At 34.3% G+C, this 21,088-nt stretch overlaps 1 protein-coding gene across 1 annotated transcript; it reads right to left on the bottom strand.

Moving 5' to 3' along the window:
* Window positions 1–15,409: 15,409 nt before the first annotated feature.
* LOC145588844 (uncharacterized) lies at window positions 15,410–18,705 on the bottom strand. Its single transcript, XM_081645441.1, has 6 exons — window positions 18,509–18,705; window positions 17,981–18,177; window positions 16,942–17,681; window positions 16,518–16,703; window positions 15,903–16,138; window positions 15,410–15,533 (listed from the first exon to the last, which is right to left on the bottom strand). Exons 1-6 carry the CDS (start codon window positions 18,703–18,705, stop codon window positions 15,410–15,412), a joined length of 1,680 nt encoding a protein of 559 aa, XP_081501567.1.
* Window positions 18,706–21,088: the final 2,383 nt, after the last annotated feature.

The following is a 21,088-nucleotide window of genomic DNA, read 5'->3' as shown; positions in this document are numbered from 1 at the left end:
CTTAAGGGTAGTTATGTACTAGTGTATTCATTTCAAAGTTTCTTCATCTAAACCAAAAAACATCGATATAGCAAAACAAGAAAATTTCTTCATCTAAACCAAAACCCTCAAAGCAATAGCCAAAATCTGATCGACCCACCATGACATATAGCATCACAAACAAATCTAACAACTACCCACTTCTTCAGATCACAAATCATAAGTAACAACATGATACCCAGGTCACATGCATAATCATCAAAATAACCTTATCACATGCATTGATTGAGGATCAAACTAAGTAACTTAGTGGAAAAATTTAAGAAAACGTACAATACATAACCATAAAATGAGTACCTTAAACTAGTCAATAAGCTACAAAAATAGCTGATCAATAATTAGACGACATAAGCTGAAATGAATGACGAGAATTAATCTGAAACCTAACATGGCTTATCTAGCAGCGTCGCTTTACTTCACCGAAAAACGCCTTTGCCGAGTTAGGCCGGTGTCGAAGATTGATAAATTGGGTGGATGCTGTAGAGGAGAGAGGATTGGAAAGAGATCGAGCCATTTTTATTAGATTTTGATTGATTTTAGATGGGTTGAGGATTGGATCTTGAATATAAACGAGAGATGGCAGGATTGGAGGAGAGACGAGACTATGAGAGGATGGTAGAAGGTCGTTTGGTGGTGGCCGGGAGAAATCGTTAGCTGGGAGAGACGGAAGTTGATAGATGAGGGATGAGAGAGAGTGTGTGTGAAAGAGAAGAAGGCGACTCATTGTGAAATGAAAAGTGAAGTTAGATACGGAGCACTAGGGTTTTTTATTTTCATTTCTCTTGACAAAGTTATTTGTATCGAGCAAAAGGTGTCTGTTACAAAAAACAAAGTATTTGTTACAAAAGGTGCCAGTTACAAATACCTTAGTTTTTGTAACGGGCAAAATGATGCCCGTTACAAATACTATTTGTCCTACCTATTACGCTGCTTAACTGTAACGGACTATTAATTTGCCCGTTACGAATAGGTTTATTGTAATGTGCAAACTTTTGTCCGCTACAAATAGGGTGTGACAAATGACCTTTTTTCCACTAGTGTATCTCTTCTTGCATTGATTTTTGCCAACCTTCATGCCTCATTGCTTCTTTGAAAGATTTCGGATCATTACCCGAAATGATGGATGCCAAAAAATGACGATAATTGACAGAAAAATTATCACAATTAATATAGTGTGCTATAGGATACGGGGTACCTGACTTTTGCTGCGGAAGCGGTGTAGGCGAAGATGGACTTTTGGCAATGACAGTATGAGTAACAAAATCTCTAAAAAGAACCGACGGAGTTTTTACACGCAAACCCCTTCCCAATTTGGCCGAAGCTGCTGACTATTCGACTGATTGCTGATTGTCTATAGACTGCTCTAGCGGAGCAGCTTGCTGCTGTGGCTGGCTCTGCTGTCCTGGCGTAGCAGGCTGACCTGGCTTCCTGGTTTGGGAAGATTGTCCCTGAGTTTGTCCTTGCTGCCTCGGCTAGGCAGTATGTCCCTGGGGCTTGCGTTGTTGCCTCCGCAAGGCAGGCTGCTGCTGATGCTCGGGTGCTGGTCGGCCAGCGGGCTGGGCAGTATGGTGGCCCTACTGGTCGGCCAGGCATCCATCGCCCGATGGAGACCCAAGTGGAGTCGTATCCCTTGCACCATCATCACCTAAAAAATCGTCGTCTACCACGACATCATCATACGTAGGGACAACCCTTTTTGGCTCAATATTCACCATGTTTGCATCAATGAATGGGAAAACGTTCTCAAAAAATTTCACATCCCGAGACACAAAAAATTCCCGCTTTTCAAGATCATACAATGACAACCCTTTCTTACAAAAAGGATATCCCAAGAAAACGCATTTCCTACTACGACTCTCAAACTTATCCCCCTTCGTTTTTTTTATTGTGAGCAAAGCATAAGCAACCAAAAGTGCGGATGACAATATAAGAGGGAGGAAAGCCAAATAAAAGTTCAAAGGGTGTTTTATTTTGTAGTAATGGGGTTGGTGTCCGGTTAATTAAATGTGTGGCGGCAAGAAGACATTCTCCCCAAAAATAAATCGGTAAATGAGCTTGAAATCGTAAAGCATGGGCTACATTTAAAATGTGTTTGTATTTTAGCTCAACTCTACCATTTTTTTGTGGTGTCCCAACACAAGAAGTGTAAAATAAAATGCCGGTAGCGAAAAAATAATCACGCAAACAATTAAATTCCGTACCATTATCACTTTGCACAATTTTTATGTTTGAGAGAATTGACGATCAACCATGGCAACAAAATTCATAAAAATACGAAAAATTCCATTTTATCATCCAACAAATAAACCCATAAGGCACGTGAATAATCATCAACTATAGTTAAAACATAATGAGCTCCACAAGACGAAGGATGCCTAGAGGAACCCCACAAATCACACTGTACTTTTTCAAAAATATGACTTGCTCTACTATCACTAACCGGATACTTGTCCCTAGGATGCTTAGCTTTGAAACAAACCTCACAATTTTTATTTAAACTACCCTTAAAATCAACTACAAGAGGAAGTAACTTTACAACGTTTTATGATGGATGCCCCATCCTTTTGTGCTAGAGCTCCAAAGATGTGTTTGCTCTATTCGCAGAAATATGTTGTACCAAGTCAGCTTCTCCGAAGTAGTAAAGTCCATCATGCCTAACTCCAGTTCCAATCAGCATCCCCGTTTGGTCCTGTATAGCACACAAAGAAGAATTAAATTTTACATCACAATTTAAATCTTCAATTAATTGTGAAACTGAAAGCAAATCGCAACTCAATTGCGGAACATATAACACATGTTTAAGAGTAATTGAGGTCGATAAATGAATCGACCCTTCCTTCTTTTCAATCACAGTTCCACCATTAGGAAGACCAACAGGAATTTGCATAATCTCGGTTACATCAAATAACCAATTCTCATCGCCGGTAACATGGTGCGTTGCGTCGGTATCAATAATCCATCTATCGGTATTAAACTTACCATTCAAACGGTTTTCGGGAACTTTTGTATTACCAAAAAAACCCGCAATTGCTTTCTACTAATCAAGAGTAAATACTTTATTAGAAGAGTTCGATTCCAAGGCACCACTGCCGCTGCTCGAACCTCCAACTGAGTTGCTGCTTGCTACATTGGCTTTAACAGAGCCACGCCCCCTGCCGTATGTATTTCCCCTCCCACGGCCCGCACTGTTGGACTTGGGGTGATCAAACCAGACCTCTAGATACCCATGGAGCTCATAACAGCCACTGACCTCGTGGCCACATTTCTTGCAATGTGAGCACACCGGTTTACTCCAATAACTCGAGGCTTCATGGCCAGGTCTCTAACACTTGGTGCACACAAGACTGTCAGACCCTCTTCCACGGCCACGGCCAGCCCCCATGTTATCTTTGAGAGCAAACCCCATAGCTTCGATAGTCTTCTCTTCAGGAATAGCTTTGGCAAGGCGAACTCGCTCATCTTGGACAGCCAATTGATGTGCTCTGTCAATCGAAGGCAGGGGATCCTGCGAAAGAATATTTGCGCGTAATTGGGTATAGTATTCAGAATATAGCCCCATTAAAAATTCATGGAGCTTAGCCGTCTCTTGTCTTTGGGCATGTAATTCACCCACTGTGCAATTCGAACAGCGAGAACATGAGATTATTGGTTCATGCCGAAAGAGTTCCTCCCATAAAGCGTTCAATTGGCCATAATAAGTCGAAACAGACATGGATTTTGTCTATACGCATCGCGCTATAGAAGATTTCAATTGATGAATTCGTGGACCATTGACCAAAGCAAAACGCTATTGGAGATGATCCTAGAGTTTCTTAGCTTCTCGATAATTAGTCAAGGTTGACTTGACCTCTGGATCGATAGTATTCGTAATCCAAGACACGAACATTGCATTGATTGTGTTCCAATCTGACTGAGTACAAAGAGGAACCGGTCCTATTATAGTACCATCCAAGAATTCATATTTCCGTCTTGCTTCCAATTCCATACGAATATATCGGCAGCCCAATCATCATAGTTGTCATCCTTTAGGCGAGTCGGGGTAATAAAGTCACCTGGTCTATCTTGCATACCTAGGTAAAACGGAGAGTTTGGTTCGATAGATTTTCGATGGTGGTGGAGGTGGTGGTGGTGGTGGTGGTGTATCACCTACCATGGCTAAAGCTTACTGCTGTGCTTAGAGAAAAAATTATGGCTCCGATACCATGTGAAATTATAATCAAGAATAATTGTGTTACCTTCATTCATGGCTCATGGCCGAAATATATAACAGAGTACAAGATAATCCCTGGCAAGAATATTATCTACTTAACATAAAACTTATCTTTGCCAACTAAGGCCCTGTTCTCTTCACCTTAAAAAAAATAATATTAAGTAAAAATAATTTCAGTTCAGTAAAAATAAGTTCAGTTCAGTAAAGTTAATTTCAGTTCAGTAAAAATAATTTCAGTTCAGTAAAAATAAGTTCAGTTTAGTAAAATTCAGTTTTCTTAAAGAAGAATTATAATAGAAAATCAGTAAAAATAATTTCAGTTCAGCAAAAATAATTTCAGTTCAATAAAATTAATTTAAGTTCAGTAAAAATAATTTAAGTTTTGCAAATATAATTTTGTTTCAGTAAAAATAATTTCAGTTCAACAAAAATAAGGTGAAGATAACGGGGCCTAAGTATCCTAACCAAATCATATCACATTATATCATATCTTTCCATATATTGTAACACTAGGTTAATCAAATATACTCTATAGATTGAACTTTATAGTACTCCTAAATAGAAATAGGGCAAAATTAGACTCAAAACAAAAAAAAAAAAAAACAAATAAATAAATAAATAAAAATTTGTAAGTTTGCCCATTGGGATGACCACATTGCGCCCTTGAGACCTCACAATGTGTTAGTGGACCACCTCAACAAATCAAAACTTAAGCTATATACTCTATCATAATAAACGTTTAAAAAGAATTAGCTTATTCGAAGGATTTTGTAACACATGAGCCGAAAACACATCTATTGCATGTAAGCATGACCTAAGGCTATGCATTATTTATTAAGTCTATTAATTTGATACTTTTGGACCAAATAAATTCTATAAAATTATTAGGTCTAGTAGTATAGCAAATATGATTGTTTTATTATACGCTTGTATGAATTTCAAAATCTTCAATTTAGGCCATGCGTGTTACCAAGTTTGGATTAGTGGAAAAGTATGCCTCATAATATATAGGAATAGATTGGATAAACAAGTACCAAAGTGAAGTATATCTAATAAAATTATCGGAAATTCCAAGTTTATCTTCATGATTGACAAACTTTGTCAATCTTAGGGTAGTTATGGTTTTTCACCTTAGTTAGTTGAGGATGAGATTGTCATTTCCACCAGATGAGTAGGATCCACATGTGCATGCCCTTGCCTTGTTGGACTTCACGACACATGCCCTTGCCTTGTTGGACTTCACGGCTTACAACAATCATATTCTTCCGGTAGTCAAAGAAACTTGGAAAAAATTGCCCCCGCAACTCTTCATTTATTGTTGCAAAATTGTTCAAAGTATATTGCCCCACAAATGGCATAATATGATTTGGGAAGAAGGAGGCATTACTTCTTTGTATATTTACTTTCTTTATTTATATATATCAACATGTACATTTTGCTTGTAATTCGGTAAAATAGATTTATAATAAGATGTAAATTAATATATTTACTTTCATTATTTGTAAATCAACATCTTTCCAAAGTATATTTACTTTCTTTATTTGTATAAATCAACATGTAAAATCACATTGTAATTCGGTAAAATTAATATTTGTATAAATCAACATGTAAATTAATATTGTAATATATAAATCAACATGTAAATTAATATTGTAATATATAAATCAACATGTAAATTAATATTGTAGTTAAATTTGTGAGGTGTTACATTTCTCTGATATTTTTTTTTTATAAATTTGATATTTTCGTATTTCCTTATGTTACTGTTCAATGTAATTGTACATATGACGAAATTGAAAATGAAAAATTTATGGTTTTTGTTTTGAGTTGTTGGGAATTTGGTAAATGGTTAGGCTCAAGCTCACTGAAGACACCAATGTAGAATAAGTGTGTTTGGCATTTAGTTAAATGCCCAATGACACAAAGTGCAGGTTTTTATATAATTGACAAGGATTAAATTATGTTTTGTTCGGGAATAATTACTATGTGTTGGTCATTAATGTTTTGGATTCCCATGTAATTTATGCTTCCCTCTATCTCTCTCACCCCAAATGCACACATGTACTTCCAATCATATGCTTTTTAATTTTATCACTTATCTTAGTTCTGCTGTAAAAACCCAAACAAGCATTAAATATAAAGTAATATGATTTTTAACGACTTATATTATGAGACGGAAGAAGTACTAATTATAAAGTACTTATTTTTAGGTCTTGTAGCACTGTAACTTTCAACGAGAATATTACACTCGATCCACAATATAGTATCATGTAAGTTCAATCATATACAATCGATCGCCTACTTCTTTTTAGGTTTTGTTGCACATTACTTTTCAAACAAAGCTTTTTGAATAAAATGAAAGTCAAACACATTCAAACAAAGCTTTTCGAATCAAATGAAAGTCAAATGCATTCAACAAAGCTAATTGAATCAAATGAAAGTCAAACACATTCAAACAAAACTTTTTAAAACAAAGGAAAGTCAAATGCATTCAACAAAGCTAGTTGAATCAAATAAAAGTTAAATGCATTAGTTGAATCAAATGAATGTCAAACACATTTAAACAAAGCTTTTTGAACCTAATGAAAATGAAATGCATTTAACAAAGCTAATTGAATCAAATAAAAGTCAAATGCATTCAACAAAGCAAATTGAATCAAATGAAAGTCAAACAAATTTAAACAAAGGTTTTTTTAATCAAATGAAATTCAAACACATTCAAACAAAGCTTTTTGAATCAAATGAAAATTTAATGCATTCAACTAAGCTAATTGAATCAAATCAAAGTCAAATGCATTCAACAAAGCAAATTGAATCAAATCAAAGTCAAACACATTTAAACAAAGGTTTTTTAATCAAATGAAATTCAAACACATTCAAACAAAGTTTTTTGAATCAAACGAAAATTTAATGCATTCAACTAAGCTAATTGAATCAAATCAAAGTCAAACATATTCAAACAAAGATTTTAGAATCAAATAAAAGTCAAATGCATTCAACAAAGTTAATTGAATCAAATGACAGTCAAACACACTCAAACAAACCCTTTTGAATCGAATAAATTCAAATGCATTCAAACAAAGCTTTTTGAATCAAATGAAAGTCAAATGCATTCAACAAAGCTAATTTAATCAAATGAAAGTCAAACACATTCAAACATAGCTTTTTGAATTAAATGAAAGTCAAATGTACTCAACAAAGTTAATTGAATCAAATGACAGTCAAACACACTCAAACAAACCCTTTTGAATCGAATAAATTCAAATGCATTCAAACAAAGCTTTTTGAATCAAATGAAAGTCAAATGCATTCAACAAAGCTAATTTAATCAAATGAAAGTCAAACACATTCAAACATAGCTTTTTGAATTAAATGAAAGTCAAATGTACTCAACAAAGCTAGTTGAATCAATCAAATGAATGTCAAACACTATCAAACAAAGCTAGTTAAATCAAATGAAAGTCAAACACTATCAAATATATTTTTATTTATATATTTTTGATACGAAAAAAAATAAAAATTATTTGAAAAAAATAACATAATTTCAGCGAAAAAAAAATTGGGGGGGAGGGATTGAACCCTTGACCATTGTGCTTGGTAGTGTGTTGAGAGTTGTGAAGTATGTGGACCATTGGGACTGTGCTTTGACCATGATATATGGCCCAAAAAAATTTATTTATACTTGTTACCAATGCACATGTATTTGGAAACGGGTACACGTACTCAAATATATTTTTAATACGTACGAGTATTTTTGCAAAAGTAATTACATATATTTGTACAACAGGCTCAAACATATTTTTATTTTTGTATTTTTGATACGAAAAAAAAAATTGTTTGAAAAAAATTACAGTATGTCAGCGAAAAAAAAGGGGAAGGGGGTTGAGAGTTGTGAAATATGTGGACCATTGGGTCGGTGCTTCGATCGTGATATAATGGCCCAAAAAAATTAATTTATACTTGCTACCAATGCACATGTACTTGGAAATGGGGACACGTACTTAAATATATATTTAATACGTACGAGTATTTTTTCAAAAGGTATTACATATATTTTACGACGAGCTCAAATATATTTTTATTTATGTATTTTTGATACGAAAAAAAATAATTATTATTTTAAAAAATAACATAATGCCAGCGAAAAAAGAAATTGGGGGGTTGTTTGGGAGGAATCGAACCCTTGACCATTATGCTTGGAAGTGTGTTGAGAGTTGTGAAGTATGTGGACCATTGGGACGATGCTTCGACCATCATATAATGGCCTAAAAAATTTATTTATACTTGTTACCAGTGCACATGTATTTGGAAATGGGGACACATACTCAAATATATTTTTAATACGTAAGAGTATTTTTTACAAAGTAATTACATATATTTTTACAACGGGCTCAAATATATTTTTATTTTTGTATTTTTGATACGAATAAAAAAAATATTTCAAATGAAAGTCTTATGCAAAGCTAGTTGAATCGAATGAAATTCAAATGCATTCAACAAAGCTAGTTGAATCAAATGAAAGTCAAATGCAAAGCTAGTTGAATCAAATTAACGTCAAACACATTCAAACACAGCTTTTTGAATCAAATGAAAATCATATGCATTCAACAAAACTAATTGAATCAAATGAAAGTCAAATGCGTTCAACAAAGCTTTTTGAATTGAATGAAAGTCAAATGCATTCAAAGCTAGTTAAATCAAATGAATATCAAACACATTCAAACAAAGCTAACCGAATCAAATAAAAGTGAAATGCATTCAACAAATCTAATTGAATCAAATGAAAGTCAAATGCATTCAACAAAGCTAATTGAATCAAATGGAAGTCAAACACATTCAAACAAAGGTTTTTTAATCAAATAAAATTCAAACACATTTAAACAAAATTGTTTGAATCAAATGAAAGTTTCATGTATTCAACTAAGTTAATTGAATCAAATCAAAGTCAAACATATTTTAAACAAAGATTTTAGAATCAAATAAAAGTCAAATGCATTCAAAAAATCTAATTGAATGAAAAGAAAGTCAAACACATTCAAACAAAGCTTTTTGAATCGAATGAAATTCAAATGCATTCAACAAAGCTAGTTGAATTAAATGAAAGTCAAACACATTTAAACAAAGCTTTTTTTCATTTTTATTATTAGGGATATGAACAAAATAACTTTATTATATAACTATTTCGATAAACGAAAATCAACAAGTCCAACTATTAATTTATGCTCGGGTTTTTATCTATATATTTTGGAATGGAATTTCGCTCGTGTTAAAATTAGTGTCATTTCTCATTTTTTCCATACCCTACATTGAATATTAGTCTAACAATTCTCATTGTCCTCCTCAATACTCTCCATGGTAATCGAAAAGTAATATGTATGTATGAAATTTTCTATCTCAATATCTTAGTTTCAATGTACTATGAAACCCACTTGATTTATTTTTTATACACAATAATTTTACTAACACAGTTATACCACATAGTATTTTTAAATTCATTCACTCAATAATTAAGATATAATTTATTTTTTGCTCTAATTGTGACATTATTTAAAAATGGGAGGAGTTAATATTTTACTAAATGTTACTACATTGCCATGAAGTACCTATCATCAATAAATGTCTTACACTTGTATTTGGCTTTAATGATAACTTCTTGACCAATAAATATGTTGACCCATGCAGAATTACATTTATATATATTGGGTAAGTGACGCAAGATTTCAATACTATCAAATTATCAATCTCCTTTCCCCTTTTGTATATTATTTTAATATTTCAATTGACCTTATTTTTCTTGCTAGTTTATTTCTCTTCTTGCAATGGCTAGACGTTGCAGAACAAAAAGTAGGAAAATCGGTCGCAATTTTCATATTTTGTGACCGTTTCCTTGGCGGTCGTAAAAAAACGGTCGCAATTTCACCGAATTCTAGTAGTGTAGGCATGCTTTATTTTGAATGGTATGGCATTGCAAGTCTGAAAGAAGGCACATCATACTATATGTATTATATGAATATAAAAAATTTAACAATCTCTCAAAATTAAGGAAAATCAAACTGAAATGACTTTATTAAATTTGAAAACTTTAAATCAAACAAACTACATTATATGAGTGATTAGGGATAACTTACATAAACAAAATAAAAATTACAAATAGTAATATTACTATTGCTACAACTAGACAATTATTCCTTGCCCTCAAGTTGACGGTCCTTATTTGAGTCTTCTCAACCAAAGTTACCAATCTTTGTAATTCTCTTATGAGTTCCTCATTTTCCTTTGTAAGTGTATCGTTTTCCCTTTGAAGCATGATAATTTGTTCGTGAGCTCCGATAAGGGTTGTTTGTAAATCATCTTCCCACTTAAAAGATCGACAATCCTTAGATCTATCCTGGAAATAAAAACAATAATGAATCAAACGATTATTTAGAAAATAATAATTATCTTACATAATTTGAAAAATCGTAGCATGTATTACCTTCCAAAAGGGACAACTATAGAAATATTGTTTACCAATACTAGGACCTCTATGAACTGTTGCGATTCTAGCGTCCCCACCATGCGCGCAGGTCAGATGAGTCGTGTATGAATGGGAGCTAGAGGAACTCATCTTTGAATGAGTGTGTCTTTAGATGTAATAATAAATTGCAAAAATGTGAATTCTTGATATATAATGGTGGGTTCATGTGTGTATACAATGTTATTGAACAACACTTATGATTTTTGATCTTTTAACAAAAATGGTCATTTTAACAAAAGTATTTACCAAAATGACCATTTATGTATATTAATTCCAAAAATTGCTAGATAAATTAATTTTATAAAAAAAATAAAAAATAAAAAATAAAAAAAACAGCTTGCTTGGTTCAGGTTTTTGGATTTTATTTTTTGGATTTTAAGCTAGCCAAATTAATTGCAAAAAAAAATACTGGATGATTTTTTGGTTGACTTTAAATAATTGAAATAATGTTTTTTTTACACAAAATAAATGAAATATTGTTGCAACTATTAATGTTGAAGGTTTTTTCCTAAATTAATGGGATATTATAAAGTATGGTTTAGAATTTTTCAAATAATTAAAACCCAAAAAAACTTATAAGTTAAAAAATAAAATAACTGAAGCAAATCGATTCAAAGGAAAATAAATTAACAAAGAGGGTAATTTTCTATTTAAGATAAGAATGTAGCTAGTTTTGGAAGTAAAATTCATAAATAGTCATTTTGGTAAAGATCCTTTTATTTCGGTGCACATCATCTTATTACCTTACTCAACAATCCTCTAATTTCACCTAAAATGTATATAATCGTACATGGTATTGTACTATTGTGTGACTGTGACTTTGTAATAATATATAAATTTGAATAAATAAGTTAAATTATATTTGATTATTTCATTGAAATACGAATGTAATTGTAAAATATTGAATGCTATTTTATTTTCAAAAGTATCCAATCAACAAAATTAATTTCAATTATGATATCTAAAGTTAATTTCAATACTGATATCAATACATGATTTTGTAAATTAATCATAAGTTAAGTATATGTTTGTAAATTAATCAAAAGTTATTTTTAATACATTGTTTAATTTGCTAAAAAATTATAGGTAGTAAAGTACACTATAAGAAAAAGGCTATTTTACGACCGGAAAAATCCGTCGCTGGAGCCTTATATTCCGTCCCAAATATTTTCAACGACGGAATTCCATCGTTAAGGTCTGTCGCAAAACAGTTCGTAGGAAAAAGTTGATTTTTCGAGGGAAATTCCGTCGGAAAGGCTATTCCGACGGAACCTGGTCTGTCGGAAATTTTTTTGATTTTAGTTTTAATTCCGTTGCTATTTTACGACGGAAAAATCCGTGGGTAACTTGGCTGTAACGACGGAAAATTTGGTCGGTAGGAAATACTTTCCGACGGATTAGTTCCGTCGCAAAACGTAATCATTGCGAGGGATTAATATTCCGTCACAAATTTACGACGGAATTAAGCATCGTAAATCTACGACGGAATTATAATCCGTCGCAACGGTTAAGTTTTGCGACGGAATTTCCCCCCACTTTTTCCGTCGCAAATTCCTTTTCCCACGAAATTAAATCTCAGACTTTCCATCAGAAATAACATTTTATTTCAACAAATTCTGATTTATTTTTTAAAAAAAATTAACATCAATCAAAACCTGCACCTAATACTTGTGATAATTAAAATCATTATGGAAATATTAATATATATATATATATATATATATATATATATATATATATTTCCACAAAAATTATGCTAGAACATAATCAAAAGCTACATAATATATAGTCATTTCTACAAAAGCGGGAACATAATCAAACGCTACATAATTCAAATTAAGTACATGTCCATACTACATAAACCAAAGCTAGGCTAAACAATTGTCGGGATACCCTGGCCTGCTCCTCCATTACCCGGGTCGTCCCTGGGGTCTCGATGCTGAGGTTGAAAGGTGGAACATGTGTCGTTGCTGGCGAATTGACTCATGAACTCATTCCACCTCTCCTCGGCTCTCCTCTCCATTTCGGCCACTTCAGCTTGAATTCGGGTTTGCATCTCAGCTTCCATTTCACTCCGAATTTTACTTCGGAGTTCACTTCGGATTTCACTACGAAGAGCCTTCACCCTATATATGCTCCATCTGATCCTGCATCTGAGAAACAACGGGCGGTGTGTACTGCTGTGAAGACCTGGAAACTCGACCCATCCGATTGCCATAGTACAACTCTGCACTTTGGCCAAGTCCCCTTACACGACCCTTCTTGTTGCGACCACCCACCGTCTCCCAATACAACTCATTCGGACTCTTTTTAATCCCTTGAGTGGTGGCTTCTTCAACCTTCTTCTGGTAGGTCTCCTACAAGAAATACATTATACAATCATATATAGTTTTAAAAAATTACCAACAACATAAGTTACAGGTAAAGAAAATAAACATATAAGTGCTTATGACTTGAAATCACATAAAAGAAGTTATTCTCTAAGTTTTTGGGGTCATTTCATCAAAATAAAGCCAAGTAAAGCCAAAATGGCTTCTTATATGCCTATTTTCTTCATTTCTTGACTAATGCACTCATTCTTTCTCAAACCATTTCACAATTACATAGTTATAAGTGGTTATGACTTGAAATCACATAAAAGAAGCCATTTTCTAAGTTTTTGAGGTCATTTCATCAAAATAGAGCCAAGTAAAGCCGAAATGGCTTCTTATATGCCTATTTTCTTCATTTCATTACTTATGAATTCATTATTTCTCAAACCATCTCACAATTACATAGTTATAAGTGGTTATGACTTGAAATCACATAAAAGAAATTATTTTCTAAGTTTTTGGGGTCATTTCATCAAAATAGAGCCAAGTAAAGCCAAAATGGCTTCTTATATGCCTATTTTCTTCATTTCTTGACTAATGCACTCATTCTTTCTCAAACCATCTCACAATTACATAGTTATAAGTGGTTATGACTTGAAATCACATAAAAGAAGCCATTTTCTAAGTTTTTAGGGTCGTTTCATCAAAATAGAGCCAAGTAAAGCCGAAATGGCTTCTTATATGCCTATTTTCTTCATTTCTTGACTAATGCACTCATTCTTTCTCAAACCATCTCACAATTACATAGTTATAAGTGGTTATGACTTGAAATCCCATAAAAGAAGCCATTTTCTAATTTTTTGGGGTCATTTCATCAAAATAGAGCCAAGTAAAGCCGAAATTGCTTCTTATATGCCTATTTTCTTCATTTCTTGACTAATGCACTCATTCTTTCTCAAACCATCTCACAATTACATAGTTATAAGTGGTTATGACTTGAAATCACATAAAGAATCTACTATCTAATTTTTTGGGGTCATTTCATCAAAATAAAGCCAAATAATAAGTTTAGATACTAAGTTATATTAAAGTTGTTATCGCAATGTTCTTGGCTTTGGGATTGGCAAGCACCGGTCCTTTCTCAGGGACCTCCTTGAAGTGTGTCTTCATGAAAAGCTCATGCGCAGTTGGTAACTATCCTTTGTTTTTCGCCGCCTTTGAATGTACATGCAACAAAACAAATTAAACTTTTCATTTCACTGTAATACACAATTGATGTCTATTTCACTTGCCTAAAAAAAACTCACCATCCTTTTTGCAAGCTGTACAGATGAAATTGAACCCTGATAGTGGGTTGGTTCAACCACATTGTCCATCGATCCGCCTCTTCTGTTCTTCTTGTTTTGTTCATACCGCTTCTTGTACGTCTCATCATTGGCAACAATGTCCATCATCTTCTTGTGGACATTCTCATTCAACCAGTATGGCTTGACACCTTTCATCTTGTGTGTGACTGTGTGGAACATGTCTTTTAGCCGATATGCAAACTTGGATTCGAAGGTTTTCTTGGTCGTTCAACTCAGGTGCCCATGTGCATTGTTTCTGCAAATGACAAACATTTAAAGTTATCAACCACAACTCCATCAATACACTTAGTAATACATGTAAAAAAAAAGTAGAAAATGTCATACGCAAAACAAGTTCCACCAATGCTCCATCGTTGTAGCATCAACCTCTCCGTAATTCCTCCAAGGCTTTCGATAGTAGCCTGTTAGGGTACCGGAGACAGCCTTTATCACTGGAGTATCATCAAACCTATTTTAAGTAGATTATCAACAAAAATTAAATAAATACATAGGTCAGTGATAGGAAATATGGAATATAAGTCCAAGTAATCACAACTATATACATATCATTACGTAGCAGGGTTAAATACCACCAACTTAGAAGACTGTGAGGCCTGTTGCCCATGATGCTGAATCTGCATATGTGTTTGGGTGAAGGATGGATCCTCATTGTCACCCAAATCTTCCGCGTCCTCCATTTCCTCGTCATCGTCATATATCAAAACTCGTGTTTTCTCCTTTCCCTTTTTTTTCTTCGATATTTCTCCTTTTTTCCCTCCCGCCATTACCACCTGAAATAGATATTAATAACATGACATGATATTATTAACATTACAAAAATTGCAAGTATAATGTGATGTAACAAATTTAACAACTTAACGAGAAACTCTTTTATTGATTTTACAATAACAACCAAATTCAGACCGCTGATTTTACAACTACAAGCAAATTCTCCTATTCATTTTACAATAAAAAGCACATTCTCCTAGTCGTTACTTTCATCGCTACTATCACTACTGGTATCATCACTACTATCATCTAAAAACACATCGATGGCATCATCCTCGTCACTATCACTAGAGTCGACGCTAGATTCATCATCTTCATCGCTTGAGATTATTAAGCCATCATCATCATCTTCATCGTCATCCTCAACTAGGTCATAGTCAGGAATGTCATTCGGTGGACAAAGCGTTGCACGTATTTGTGGGGACGGTGCCTACAAAAACTCTAGGTTCACTAGAGCATCAACCACTGACCTTGCTTGTGTTTTAAACACAGCCCACTATTGAACTCGATTCCGTTTTAGGCTAGGGTAGGATGCGTAGTACACTTGGATCACTTGATAAGATAATATAAAGGGATCATACTTGGGGTATTTCTTAGTATGACTCACTTCGATAAGCTTGTATTGTTCATGTATGTTCATACCCCTACCACAATCCATCCAACTACACTTAAACAAAATAGTCTTATACTCTTTTTTCGGACCAGTGTAGACAAGTTCAATTATGTTGTCTAGAATGCCAAAGTACTCTCCACTGTCCTCACTAGACACACACACACCATAATTCATCGTAGACTTGTGTTTGCCATGGGAATGTGTATGGTAATTAAATCCACCAACAAAAATCTGCCTCCAAGTTCGAACACGCTTGAAAGTGCGCATGCATAATGCTTGCAGGACATCCGAATTTGGTTTCTCTTCAACCACCTATTTACGTCACAATTCAAGAATTAATTAAAGTGAATTGCAAGATCTAAAATTCATATTTAAAGAACAGCTAGAACGTTTCTATCACCTTGTGATGAAACCAATCAGAGAATTCGGCGTCACATTTCTCCATAACTTCTTCTCAACGCAAAAAAGGTTGGGTACTAAGAACGTAGTCCTCAAACTTTCTATTAGGTCAATGACACAAGAGAAATTAGTATTTCAACCATTTTAATTCTTCAGAACTATGAATTCAATTCAGTCCTTAACACGTATACCTTTCGTATTCACCAAGAATGTCGCAGTTTCGTAAAATGAACAAATGAGCACACTCGAGTTCTTTTTCATCTAAATACCGAGTTTTACCCTAATTTAAGACACGACCGCTATCCACCGAGAACAACTCTAGTAAGTCAGCGTTGTCCAATGTGGATTCCACGTCTACATTCACATTTCGATCGAGATCCCAAGTTTTTGTGTCAACTGATGCCTGAAAGTAATTTGAGCAGAAGTTTGCTATCTCTTTGGTGAGATAAGCATTGCATATGGAACCTTCAACTCGAGCCTTGTTCCCAATTTTATGTTTTAAGTGATTAAGGAACCTGCAATTAAATTTATATAAATAAATGTGTAAATAAGTCATGACTATGAAGGGTTTGTATGAAAGAGGAAGTGAAAGGGTCTTTGATTTACCTTTCGAAGGGATACATCCATCTATATTGAACAGGACCACATAACTTTCCCTCATATGGCAAATGAATAGGTAAATGCTCCATGGAGTTGAAGAATGCAGGAGGGAAAACCTTCTCAAGCTTGTAAAGGATTTCAACTATGTTTTTCTCCAATCGCTCCATGTCACTAACTGTGATTGTGTAACAACACAAATCGCGGAGGCTTTTCATTCCATGAAACTTACAGGCTTGTAAATCTACGCATTTGCTCAAATTGGAGGCATATCCATCAGGAAAATGCAACTGTTTAACCCACTCACACAACACTTTTCTCTGAGCCTTGTCAAGAGCGAATGGGGCTTTTGGAATGAACTCTTTTCCTCTATCGTCCTCCTGAAGATGAAGTTGTAGCCATTTACAATATTTGGCAATGTCATTTCGAGCCGATGGCGTGTCACATGCATGCTTTTTCACATCCATTATGGTGTGAATTAACTTATCAAAGAAGTTCTTTTCTATGTGCATGACATCAAAGTTGTGACGGATGAGCAGATGCTTCCAATAAGGAAGCTCCCACAATGAGCTTTGCTTAAACCACCCTTTTTTTGCTTTTTTGAAGCGTTTCAATGCCTCCGGCCCATCAGTTGCCGTTGGAAGGTGTCTCACACATTCCCACAATTCCTTACCTGACATGATGTGTGGCGGTGAACCTTTTTCGACTTTGTTTTTACAAAATGCAGTTTTACTATTTTGAAAAGGGTGATCTGTTGGAAGGAATTGGCGATGGCAATCAAACCAAGAAACTTTGTCACTGTGTTCAAGCCAAAATGCTTTGCTTTTATCCATAAAATAAGGACAAGCCTTCTTACCCGCTGTGGTCCAACCAGACAACATACCATAAGCCGAGAAGTCACTAACGGTCCAAAGGATGGCTGCTCGAAGATTAAAATTTTGTTTCCTTGAAATGTCATAATATTTGCGCCAACTTCCCATAATTGTTTCAACTCTTCTACCAACGGTTGCATATACACATCCAAGTTGCCCTTAGGGTTCTTAGGACCAGGAACGAGCAACGAAAAGAACATGAATTGTCTTTTTATACACATTGAGGGAGGCAAGTTATAAGGGGTCAAAATGACAGGCCAACAAGAATATTGTCCCCCAAACTTACCATGAGGAGCAAAACCATCTGTACACAAGCCAAGTTGAACATTACGAGGCTCATTGGAAAATTCTGGAAAGCAATTGTCGAGGTGTTTCCAAGCTTCACTATCACTAGGGTGCGCCATTGTGCCTTTAACTTGGGGATTTTTCAAATGCCATGTCATTTCCTCCGAAATGTTCTTGGTTGCATAGATCCTTTGCAATCTCGATGTGATCGAAAAATAAAATAAAACATTCAAAGGCACTAAGCTACCTTTAGAAGTCTTCTTGTATCGGTCGCTACACACACCCTACATGTAGATAGTTGAACATCATCCTTCCAAAACAGCATACATCCTTTTGGGCATGCATGAATCTTTTCATGAGGCAACTCCAACCCCTTCACAATCTTCTTCACCTCATAGAATGTGTCGTCCATATGGTTGTTGTTAGGAATCGCCTCATTGACCAAAGAAGCAAACCCATCAACACATCTATGGGGCATATTATACTCGCACTTAAGACTAGTAATTCTGGCACCATCTCTAACACAGACATTGAACTCCCTTCGTATAATGGTTGTTCGGAAGCCTTTAACAAATCCAAGAAATGCTTAGCTTGTGCATTAGGCTCCTCCTCTGCCTCTTCTGAATTCCCTTGATCTTCATCATGACCAAAAGCATCGAAAACCATTTCACGATATTCATTTGACTGTCCTTCAGGAACTCCTGGAAACCCTTCCCCATGACACATCCACTCATAGTAATTAGGTACAAAACCCTTGCGATACAAATGAATTTTAACCGTTTTCGCATCCCAAAGCCGTTTGTTCTTACATTTAAAACATGGACACCTAACTTCATTCGGGTTGCTGCTCTCGGGATGATCTTCCACGTATTTAAGGAATTCATCTACCCCTTTCACAAATTCCGGATTAATAGAACGCCCAACCTTCCTTTCATACGTCCAGCTACGTTCTGTTCGTTTCATGATTACAACTTCTACACAACTCACGAATATGTATAATCACATTAGTCACAATGCGTATTGAATATTCATTATCCATCAAAATTTTATGAAAATGCAAATAAGATTATAAATGATGTCCAAAGGTCCTTATAACTCCAACCTAACCCATCCTTGGATATTTAATCTCACTAGTGAATGTATGCCAGGTTTTCAATTCGATGGAAAATCCGGCATCATTTCCCTTAAGTTCTCCAAGTACACGATGTAGGCTATTAGATAACCCGTCATATGTACCCAGAGAACATTGTAGAGAAATGACAAGCCAGGATATTCCCTAGAATCAATAACAAGGCATACATTCACCACCTAAGTGAGAATAAACGTACAAGGACAGTTCCAACCGGGGACGATTCAAGACATACTCCTCCTAATGAGTATGCCTAGAACAGGTCTCTAGGAAATTGATTATGCAAATGATTCATTTAAAAATATATAAAGTAAAGAACACATCCATCATTATAACACATCCATTATAACACATCCATTATTATAACACACTCATTTAAAAATATATAAAGCAAATAACACAGCCATTTTAAAGTAAATAACACTCATTTAAACAAATATATCATAATCATAATTAAATTGATATAAACAATCATATATAAACAATTAGTGTTCATAATTAAATAGATATAAACAATCATATATAAACAATTAGTGTTCATAATTAAATTGATATAAACAATTATTAATCATTATATAAAACTATATATAAAACAAATATATTTAACTAAATTAACTAACATACATTATATTAAACTAAACTAAACTAACATACATTATTAAAATATAATAAATTAAACTAAACTAACATAGATTATTGATGAGTGTCATTTCTGACACTATTTTATATATATGTTCCTTAGATTTTGGATAAGTTCCTTTAGCATTTTAGTGTTTTTATTTAGGTTTTTGATATTTTGTGGCTTATTTCTCATTTGTGTGTTTTGATAGGTTATTGAGTGGTTTTAGAAGGTAAAAAGATCAACCAAATGAAGGAGTCAATGCGGAGCACAATTGGAAGTTCCTGCCGAGGAACTTGAGAATCTGACGGAGATGAAAACAGCTTGCTGGGCACGTTTTGTTCGTCTAGGTTCATTGAATCCACGAATTTGGGAAATCTTGGGGAATAATTCACAAGATCTACAGCTATTGGAAAAGATAAATATGAATGAAAAGAAGATCTTATCAATTGGTTAAGATATGGAAGAGATATATTTTTTATCTAATTACTTTCCTTATCTTTGAAAGATTCCCAATTATCTCTTAGCCTATTTAAAGCCACGAAATCATAGAGAAAACAAGCCAGACACTGAAGAAGAGACGAGAGAGAAGGGAGGCTTCACTCCAAAACCCTTCTAGGGTTAGGAGTCTTTGGTCACTCTTCGTGATACATTGCAGCGAAGGAATTCGGAGTTGCCTGAGAGGAACTCAGATCCGAATCTGAGAAACTTGATGGGTTCTTGTTTCATTTTCTTTTCTTATCTTTGTATTATGAGTCCTTATCTTGTTATGCTCAGTAACTATTAGTTTGAAGCCATGTATTAAGTATTTGAGATGAGTATTGTTGGTTTTAATGATTAATGCTTTAGAGTATTCTTGAATTATTGTTTTGTTCATACGAATGATGATTTCTTATAAGTAGGTGTACAACTATTTGTTTGGGTCTGATTTCTTTTGCTAATTAATACTAATAAGTCCGTAATTGCTTGGGAACATTAATCGAGTAGCAAACAATTGTAGAGGAGGACGTTCCACTCTATTAATTGAAAAGTAATTCTTGATCGAGGCCAAATCACGTAAGTTCCGGAGTGTTGTGGTTGTCTTGGCCTGATGTTTTCCTAGTTCTTAATGCTGTCATCAGGTTAAATTCCTTGCTCGTAGTATAGGGGTTATCTGTTGGTTGGGGTTAGTGAAAGTCGTACGGGATCTAACCATTACTAAGGGAAAATAGAGGAACTTGTTCCATAAGTCAAGCTATTCTAAAGGGTTAAGTAATAAGTCCGTGATTATACATTTGCATGGTGGATTTCTATATGTAGTTGCTGAGTATCTCAAGTTCCTTATCTGTTCTTGTTCTTATTAGTTTAAGTTCCTAGTTGTT

The sequence above is a fragment of the Chenopodium album genome, chromosome 17 (genome assembly GCF_948465745.1).
Source record: "Chenopodium album chromosome 17, dcCheAlbu1.1, whole genome shotgun sequence".
Lineage (NCBI taxonomy): Eukaryota > Viridiplantae > Streptophyta > Magnoliopsida > Caryophyllales > Amaranthaceae > Chenopodium > Chenopodium album.
Note: the sequence above shows the minus strand (reverse complement) of the source record. Positions and strands in the feature narration are given on the sequence as shown.

Bases quoted from the DNA above. Each gene is read 5' to 3' on its own strand.
- LOC145588844 (XM_081645441.1), bottom strand. From the start codon at position 18,705: ATGTGTCATGGGGAAGGGTTTCCAGGAGTTCCTGAAGGACAGTCAAAT. The intron at 17,682-17,980 runs GTAAGTTTGGGG...GTTGGACCACAG, and splicing joins AGATGGTTTTGCTCCTCATG to CGGGTAAGAAGGCTTGTCCT. The intron at 15,534-15,902 runs GTATAAGACTAT...AATAATCTCAAG, and splicing joins TACACTGGTCCGAAAAAAGA to CGATGAAGATGATGAATCTA.